Genomic DNA, 9,140 nt, shown 5'->3' with positions numbered 1-9,140 from the left:
CCTCACTCACACTTCCACACCAGACAAACACATCAACAAAGATGGATGGATGAATAAATCGGGGGCCATAAGTGGACGGAGACGAGGGATTTAGACGAATGAAAATAAAATAGATGAAAAATCTAACATATATGGATGAGCGAGGCGCCATCCACATAAAAATAACGGATGGATGATGAAGGAGACGACGAGTCCCATGAAACGGTGGAACCAACGTTGACATTGTGACCCTCGTGGTCATCGTCCTCCTGCAACGTTCGTTTGGACGAAACCACGACGGAAGTGAAGACGAAGACAACGAAGAAGACGACGACGACGACGAGGAGGAGGGGGAGGAGGAATGCTCCGCCACGGCGCGTGCTGAGCTTGTGTGCAGTGCGGCTATGGAGGTCGCGGCGACAATGCAAAGGGGGGAATGAAATACAGCCAGCCCGGGACGAGGGGGCGGAGGAGGAGGGGCCTACGTCGTCGTCGTCGACAGAGGGAAGCGGAAAGACGGGTCGCTAGGGAATACCCATGCAAACAACGTGCGCTTTCTGGTCCCTCCGTCATTCTCCTTGTCTCTCTCCTTGTCCTTGAGCTCCCGTCCAACACAAACCTCATTCACATGTGCTTGCGTTGATAATGAAGATGCACCAACTAACCAGGCCAAGCCCAGAGTAGTAGCACTTTAGTTTTTACAAAGGCGCGGAGACTTCCTTTCTTCGCTCGTGTCGACAGGGGTTGGTTGCTGGGCACCGTGGGGTAGCGAGTGTCAGTCTATTGCGATTGCGCAAGCTGCGATCTGAGATTGAGTTTTGGGCGCATGGGTGAGGGCAGTGTGGAAGCGTCGAGACAAAAAGCGAGATGCTAAGAATAGTCTGCAATATGTTTTGTATCCACCCACTTTTCTCCCCTCCGATCACGTCACTTTCCCAATCTATATTGTCTCAGGGTGCCTGGTGTTGGCTGTTCGTTTACACACCTCGCGGTTTGATTCTTTGTTCTGGTTAAGTTGCGGCTTGGTGTTTCGGCAGGGAGTTTGGAGGTTAGCGAGAGAGGTGTGTGTGTGCTTGTGTTGGAGACGGTGGTGTTGCTCCCCCACATTCATGACGCGGTGTTGTGGGGCGGTAGCGTTGAGCCGGAGCGTGGACGGTGAGGGGTGAGTGCCAGGGGACGAGGCGTGAGATCCTCGTAGGGTTGGGTTGGGTTGGGTTGTGGAGAGTGGAGGGTTGGAAGTGAGAGTGCCGGGGGACCATGGCTAGGGATGCTGTCGCAGTTGACTTCATGGGGATAGGGGAACGCAGGGGTGGTGTTAGTTATGACGACAACGAGGAGAGAGTGCGTCTCGTGAGGCCTGTTCCCACTGTGCCAGAGGATCGCCAGGGGCAGTCGAGGACATGGCCCGGTGCTGAAGAATGGCGGAACCCCGGAGACAGAGATGCCAGTCCCTTCACTCAAAGGCTTCCTGGTGATTCTCCGCTTACTCTCTTGTTACTCTTGGGGTTTCTGTGATTTTGGAACGACGCATTTAGTCACGATGTTTCTAGGTTAGGGTACATTCAGAGGATGTAGTACTGCTTCAAGAGAGAAGACGAGGGTAAGCCTAGGCTACAAAATTGTTGGGAAAGTGTACAGGGATGCTGTTTTGGGTTCTCCATCGAGCGTTCCTGTCGCTCAAAGTTACGACGATTATTGTTGGTGGAATCGAGAGTTTATTAAAGGTGGCCTTGGAAATTTTGGGTTGTCTCATAGGCTATAATGCTCTGTTAAAATTTATATTCTATGCTATTGCGATTCTATTGGCTGTGAGCAGTTTTCCTCTGAGCACTCCGATCATCTAATAAGCGATGCTCTTGAGTGGAAGCGGGGGAGAAGAGGGTTATAGCTTGTCTAGAACTCCGACATAGATCATGGGAGAAGGTGTACTATGCATTTAATTCCGCAACGGGGGTTATGTCTTGTTTCGTCTATGGGTCCTATGAGCCGCTGGCTGTTATGAAGCGCATTAAGAGCATGGCTTTGAAGAAATATTAGACGCGTTTTCGCTCATTTGTGGAATCGGCAGCCTTGGAACGCGTGGTTTGAATTGACAACGAATCATTGCACACCATTTACTGAACTTGTTTCTTCTTGTGATCAGCCTTACATCGGAGTCCCTGGAGCCGACTGCCTATTGCATCCAGATTTCAGTCAGACGAGGAAAACTCAAGCAAAGCTATGGTCTCGCCCAAACGGGAAAAAGATTTGAAAGAAGGCCTACCGACTGGACATCAGCAATCTTTCTCGGCGTGGGACAACTCGACCCCAGGAAACCCGTCTTATCATCCTGTAAGTCGGTGTTATATCTCCTTCAACTTGTAGTGGAATCGTCGTAAGTGAGACACCACGTAAATCAATGGTGCAATGGAAGGACTATGCAGTGCGAGGCTTAACCTTAAAGCGTTCGAGTATCTGAAAGCTTTATTTTGACTGGACAGAATTTCTGACCATTATAATGGTCAGACCCTTTCTATTTTTTATTTTTTTTGCTTGTAAATTTAGTAATTTTGAATGGATTTGTTTTTCACAAGTCAGATTATGATTATTGAAAAGTACTTTGTTCGTGTGTTATCTCTTTTATCTGAAAAATGATCTGAATATTTGGAGTAGAAGATTTCGTTAGTCATAATTTTCAGATCTTAGAAGCCTGGTCAGACCCCTAGGACGCTAAAGCTAAAAAATTCTTCCCAGGTCCAGTGTTTTCAGAGATCACCGTTTTTCTCCCTTAAAACGTCTGACTCACGTCAAGAGCTTGTCTTATTCTATGTGATGGCAGACGGGTTCCTCAAGCCGATACGAAGAGTTTGTTCGGATGCAGCAGCATTTGCAAGCTCGAAAGGCAGCGGTCATGCACGCTGACCATCAACAGGCGCCACGGTGTGTGCAGAACGCAGGTGCCCGAACTTCGCCGTTCAGAGATGAAGCTCAGCGAGGTGCTCAACCATCGGATCGCTTAGGTCCAGAGCACCTCACAACGCAGCCTCACGCACCCTCAAACCAAAGTGGACTGGGGAGTCCAGGACCATTTCATGGCAGGGGGTCCGGAACTGCGTTTACCGGCAGAAGAATCCCATTCCAAGCCGGAAACCTATCGAACCATGTAGTGAGGTATTCATTGGCAAGATGCAGTTTCCATTGTCTTCCTTTTCCTGGTGTCTGGTTTTACTCTTTTAACGACACCCTATCTAATAGTGACGTGTTCTTGTCTCTTGGATGTCACAGGCGTGGTGGAACTGGCGCGAAGCCTCGCACAGCACAGCTCACCATTTTTTATGCAGGCATGGTGAACGTCTATGATGACGTGCCTTTTGATAAGGTGAGCTGTGCGTATTATTTGATTTGAATGTGTTCCTGTGGTATGCTTGGTTTCTTTGTGAGAAAAAGGAAATAGTTTCTCTTTCTGGCTCATTAAACGCTTCGGAATCTATGATTGCAGGCTCAAGCTATCATGCTTTTAGCTGGCAGTGGAAGCACATGGTCTTCCAACAATATGGGCCATCGTGGAAGTGGTCCTGCACGTCCATTTTCTGCTCCCACGGCAGTGCCTCAGCCCACACCGTCTACACCTGGATCACCTGCCCCACAAGGTTCCACCACTTCGGCCGCCGGATCGTTACGGCCTGTCATACCAGGAGTGATGTTTTCGAGTGTGCGACAACCACCTGTAGCTAATGGTATAATTGCTCAGTCTTCTTATGAACAGTTTCTGTTTTCGATGAATTAGAAACCTTGGTCTTTTCATGAACGGTATTTAATTGGTTGTTTTTTGTGATGTGTAGTTGAGCTGCCTCAGGCAAGGAAGGCTTCACTCGCTCGATTTCTTGAGAAAAGAAAAGACAGGTAATTTGGAATAAGGCTAACCTCTGGCCTCCAAAGAAGGAATTGGAATTGAATGCTATGTTCTTGATGTTCATGAAGATTAACATATCTGATAAGGGTGTCACGTCTTTCTTATTCAGAGTACGCAAAGTTCCTGTCAAGGCGGAAGGAGAAACATCTCCCTCTCGTGACAAATCTCCGACTCCCTCATGTGGCAATGCTCCCTCAAGGTCGTCTTCACCCTGTCCAGTGGGTCAGGAACGTGGGTCATCTCCAGCCTGTGGCCAAGGTCATCAGCCCGGTGCATCCAGTTGTAGTGAGCCAAACTCTCCAACTATACCTTCACAAACACCTCCCACAGAAAGTGCGTCTGAAGAGAAATCCAGCATTGGAACGCCGAAAAGAAAAGACGTCGAAATGGAACAAGAAAGTCACAAGCGAGCTCGGATCGGGAGATCACCTCCCAGAGTCGCTGGTAGAAGCACAAATGATGTCATGGAACAGCATGAATCGTGACTATGATAGTCAAGTTGTGCTATTTAATCTTGCAGTTAAGGTAATTTTCTCAAGGACATCATTTTTTGGCTAGGCTACAAGAGCCACAGGAACGTACTTGTAAATACCTTAAGCTGAGTCACTGGACCGTGACGCTCTATATCAGCTGAGAAGGACGATGAAAGTCAGTAGTAATCTGGAGGTAGAGCTGGTGCTTTAGTGAAATTTTACGCCCGGCCACGTCAGTTACACTGTCCTGACGTTCGGGGATCTGTTCTAAGTTATGAGGTCGATTAGAGAATTCTCGATTGAATTGTAAAGGAATCGTCACAGCATAAAGCATTACAGGATCAGTTTTGTTTTCAAGTATGAATTCAATCGATCAGATGATCAGCGACTGATAAGTCCAATGAACGGGTTGAATGGGCACCTACTTCGAAAACGCTCGAATGGGATTGACGAATTACTGGCTATGACTTGAAGCTACAGCGTAACTGAGATTATTTCAATGATATCGAACCTTATTTGGTTGGATATTATAATATTGGTTATTGTCTCGATTTCTTTGAAGACTGCCCAATTTCTGCTTAAGTCCGAATATTTATTCTGCCCAAATAACATCGCATTTCCGTCAGTATGGCCGATAATTCGAGGTAGAGACAATTAGATAACCCACCCCTAGTATGTGGAACGAAATAGCCAGCCTTGCACTCCGGTATGACGAAAGCTGGGCACTGGACTTTCCGATCTGTCGATCGATTACCACTATGGTAAGGCCACTTCCATTCCGAAATCCTTCTCGAAACCCTCACATTTGACACCCTCTTCCGCTTGAACACTTCGTCAGCATCAAATATACCAGCGTAAAACCAAGGTTGACCCCAGAAAGTTACGAAGGTCGGAGACGACGACGACAGAAGTCCTACTTTACTATACGCTTTACGGTCACTTGATCACTGAACGACAAGGAGCCAGATTCCCGCACACATGCAGCGTGGAGCGAGTTCTGAACCTAACATGTGCTTCCACTGTTCATCCCCTTTTCATATCTAATCATTTTTTGTCATGAAAATAATGGCTTCTTCCTGCGAGCGCGTATCTCTTGCCCATCACCACCCAGAAACAAAGTCTTGGCAATGGGACTTCAACTGGTTGACTAGGTGTTGTGCACAGTGGGAGTGACCTGCCAGCTCTAAATCTAGGCTTCGAAATAGACCTCGCTGTTTAATAGCGTGAACGGAAAAGGTGCAGCTGTCCTTGAGAATGAACCACATGGCGCAAAGTGATGGGATGGCCTCTGAGATTATCGTGTGGAACAATCTTCCACATGGTACAGGTACGTTTCCTGTGCACTGTGCTATCGTTGATAGAGTGTGGGATTGATGAATGTATTGGGGAGCTTCAACGGACAGTTCGAGAGATTCTATCCGACATGATGTCTGGGATTTAAAAAGTCGTTCACGGATTGTCACTTCCCTTCTATCAAGGTGAACGATTTCATTGTTCAGCTCCTGACGCTAGGAAAGAAAAAACACAATAACATTCATTCCACTAAGCTGAGAATAACGTGCCATCGTGATAGATCAAATATGGGTGAGCCTGTTACTGATTACTGTGTCCCAGCCTTGAATAATACTGAACATCTAAACGCTCGTACACAATACATCTTTAGATTCTAATCATTGTGTTGGATTCTTCGTGGAAGTCTGGTAAAGTCAACAACCACAGACAAGCTAGAAAAAAACTAATGTTGTACACACATGTCCCGGCGGTGGCGACTGTTGATTTCGTAGCCTCCATCAGAACGTGGTTGCTCCCGATAACACTTCTTTTGCTTCGGGAAAAATCTCCCAACAAACTGCCGCTCGAAGAATATTCCCTTTCAACTGCATGGCCATTTCCGTGCCTATGAGCCCTGGCATAGGGGCACCAGCAGCTACGGAGCACTGCATACAAACCCGTAGTCGACGGCATTTCAAGGCTCCTATATAGGCAAAACATGTGGACCCGGTTTCTGCGGGGATCATTTTTGTCTTTTCTCCTGTCTCGAGCGAATACCCCTCAGTGTGCAGAAAACAAGCAATACTGTAATTAGTCCCCACAACCGAGAAAATGGGACCTTAGAACATCCACAGTGACGGACATAACGTAGGATGCTCTAAAATAAGCAACGTGATTGTGCAGGATTTGCAAGCAAATACATTGGGTCAAATCTCAAGGGAACACTAAAAATTCCGGAGTGTGATCTTAACTTCAAGAGCGCCGATGGTGACTTGTTTTCTGCGGTTGTTGCATCGCAAAGCACCCTTCACTAGATCACGTTTGCTGGTTATGCTTCCAGCGGCGCCGTCATCCGGCGCAGACACAACATATTCCTTGGATCAGGCTGCAAATTCGCATATCTAGACAACATGACGGTGCAGTTCCAGCGCATCGTTCCGACTGAAATCCATGGATTAAGCTGGCGGTGAGGATCAGCCCCAGCTTGATCACAGCACACGAGACCAGTGTAAGTGTGACTTCATGGATGGATCCACGAAGAAGACTTGCACAAATCTTCAGCTTGTGTTGCTTCTGTTGTGGACATGGATCTTCATTCTTTTTACCAAACATCGACCAACTAAGTGGACCCATGTGAGGAAAACCCTCAGTTGGGTGCTGGTTTTTGCTTTCTAGATGCCGTTGTGTGAGGCGTTGAAGTGAGAAACATGGCCCACGATGCAATTGTCTGAATGTGGAGATTTGGGAGGAAATTGTTGAAATACTGGACCAAGTTATGCTTGAGGAAGATAGGATTTCCATAGAAGTTCTGTGTTGTGTGTTTGATTCTGTTTGGTATTGAAAAGGTGGGGATATATACATGCATGAAACTTACTTTTCTAATTCTTTTTTTTATATAGTTGGTTCAGAATGTTTAAAATCGTTTGGTACGGATTTGAATTTTAAGTTTGAACAATTTAAAATTTATTTATTTATTTATTAATATGGATAAGTAGATTATTGTTGGTACATGTTTCATTAACAATTACAAATCTTGATTTTTTGAAATGTAATTATGACATGTATATTTGTGTTATATTAAATTTGATTAAATTTATAACTTATTCATTTTGTGTAATAAATTTAGAATATTTATTTTTTAAAAAATTATATATTTATTTTATAAACTATGTGATTATAATCTAATTATAATTTTTTTTTATTGATTTTAAGAATCTTGACTATTTCTTAACAATATGCAATGTTCTTTCTTTTATTTAATATTATTTATTGCAAAAATAATTATGAAAAGTTCTTAATCATTAGAAATGGCACATTGAAGGCATAATAGGAACCATTCTTACTAAGACCCTATAATCTATGGTGCTTGCTTCTATCATGGTGTGACCATATGGCCTTAACTCAACCAATCATGCAGCCTTGTAAATCATGTGACATTTGTTAATAATCATTTTTAATTACTAAAGTTTAATAGTAATTAAAGGTTATGAATTATGCACTATAGAACATAGTTAGTTTCCAAAATTTTAATTAATTATTGGAGATTATTGATTTTTGGAAGATGAATTATTGAAGAGTACATTATATATCTTGAATTTTTGCCAAGCTTGTTATAACATGCTTTTGTCACAATTTGTATCTAATACTATATTTTATCAAAGTAATAAGTAATATTTTAGATATATTCTTTTAAAAATATATATATATATATATATATATAATCAACAATGCTTAATTCTTAAGAAATTAAAGCATTTAAATCTTGAAATTCTAAATTCAACAATTTGTATTAACTCTATGTTTATTAATAAAATTTATTTAAGTATGACAATAAAATTTCTTAATGCTAAGATTAAGATTAATTTTCATAAGCTTTACAATATTTTTTATTACTTTGATTCAAGAAAATAATACTTTTATTTTTAAATAGTGTTTATATGTTTAAAAGGATTTACAAGACAAGTACTTTAAATTTAATAGGTTCTCTTAACAATAAGACATTTCAGATTCAACACATCTTTAAAACTTTTTTTAAAGATTGTTTTTGGAGGCCTCAAATATTAAAAATAGGAAAAAAATGATAAAATCTTGTAACATGTTATTTAAAAATATTCTTTGTTATTAGCTACGTTTTTTTTTTTTTTTTTTTTAATTCATGCCTATTCCAAATTAATCATGGTTGGATTTTTTGTTAAGTTTAATTTAAAATATTTTATTAAGTTTTTTACATTAATTTTTAGTAATGGTGGATTATATATATATATATATATATATATTCATCTTTTTCAACTACATTTTCAACTAACAAGATTAAGGAAAAGTTCAATTAGATACTAAATATGCATAAAACTACTGTACCGTACTACTTTTGGACCCAGAACTGATCACTTAAATCGCGTCACAATGTTGGATTTGAAAGTTATGAGGGACGCATTACGACAGTGCTTTTCGGAAAGAAGCATGCTATAAAACCTATCACAAGTAATTGTACTACAAATGTGGCACCGTTGCATGAGATGGGTAGTGACGATGGTGATGCAAAACTGGTGGTGAAACAATAGCATGGAGCAACTGGCTCCGTGCCACAGCAAGTGTGGGTTTCCTTTACACTGTTGAGGTCAAAATGCTCAACAGTTTGGAGGAGTGACTCTCAGCACTGTTCACCTAGGTCTCTCTTTTTTGTGTCCTTAAGATTCTAAAGTCTAAATGCCAATTTCACAGAAAACCTGGAATTGACTCCGACCTTAGCAGTCAAACAAATTAACATGTGCACCCACGTCCACACAAGCTCGGTGGTCACCACG

The 9,140-nt window shown here is 42.6% G+C and overlaps 1 protein-coding gene across 1 annotated transcript; it reads left to right on the top strand.

Annotated features, from left to right (window-relative positions):
* Positions 1-851: 851 nt before the first annotated feature.
* On the top strand, positions 852-4,701 carry LOC112277576 (uncharacterized). Its single transcript, XM_024510075.3, has 7 exons — positions 852-1,450; positions 2,123-2,310; positions 2,798-3,129; positions 3,244-3,337; positions 3,458-3,695; positions 3,801-3,861; positions 3,981-4,701. The coding sequence occupies exons 1-7, from the start codon at positions 1,237-1,239 to the stop codon at positions 4,354-4,356; spliced, it is 1,503 nt and encodes a 500-aa protein (XP_024365843.1). The 5' UTR covers positions 852-1,236; the 3' UTR covers positions 4,357-4,701.
* Positions 4,702-9,140: the final 4,439 nt, after the last annotated feature.

The sequence above is a fragment of the Physcomitrium patens genome, chromosome 25 (genome assembly GCF_059467195.1).
Source record: "Physcomitrium patens ecotype Gransden chromosome 25, ASM5946719v1, whole genome shotgun sequence".
Classification (NCBI taxonomy): Eukaryota; Viridiplantae; Streptophyta; class Bryopsida; order Funariales; family Funariaceae; genus Physcomitrium; species Physcomitrium patens.
The sequence above is the reverse complement of the archived record's forward strand: the minus strand, read 5'-3'. Positions and strand labels throughout refer to the sequence as shown.

Bases quoted from the DNA above. Each gene is read 5' to 3' on its own strand.
- LOC112277576 (XM_024510075.3), top strand. From the start codon at position 1,237: ATGGCTAGGGATGCTGTCGCAGTTGACTTCATGGGGATAGGGGAACGC. The intron at 2,311-2,797 runs GTAAGTCGGTGT...ATGTGATGGCAG, and splicing joins GAAACCCGTCTTATCATCCT to ACGGGTTCCTCAAGCCGATA. The intron at 3,130-3,243 runs GTATTCATTGGC...TGGATGTCACAG, and splicing joins CTATCGAACCATGTAGTGAG to GCGTGGTGGAACTGGCGCGA.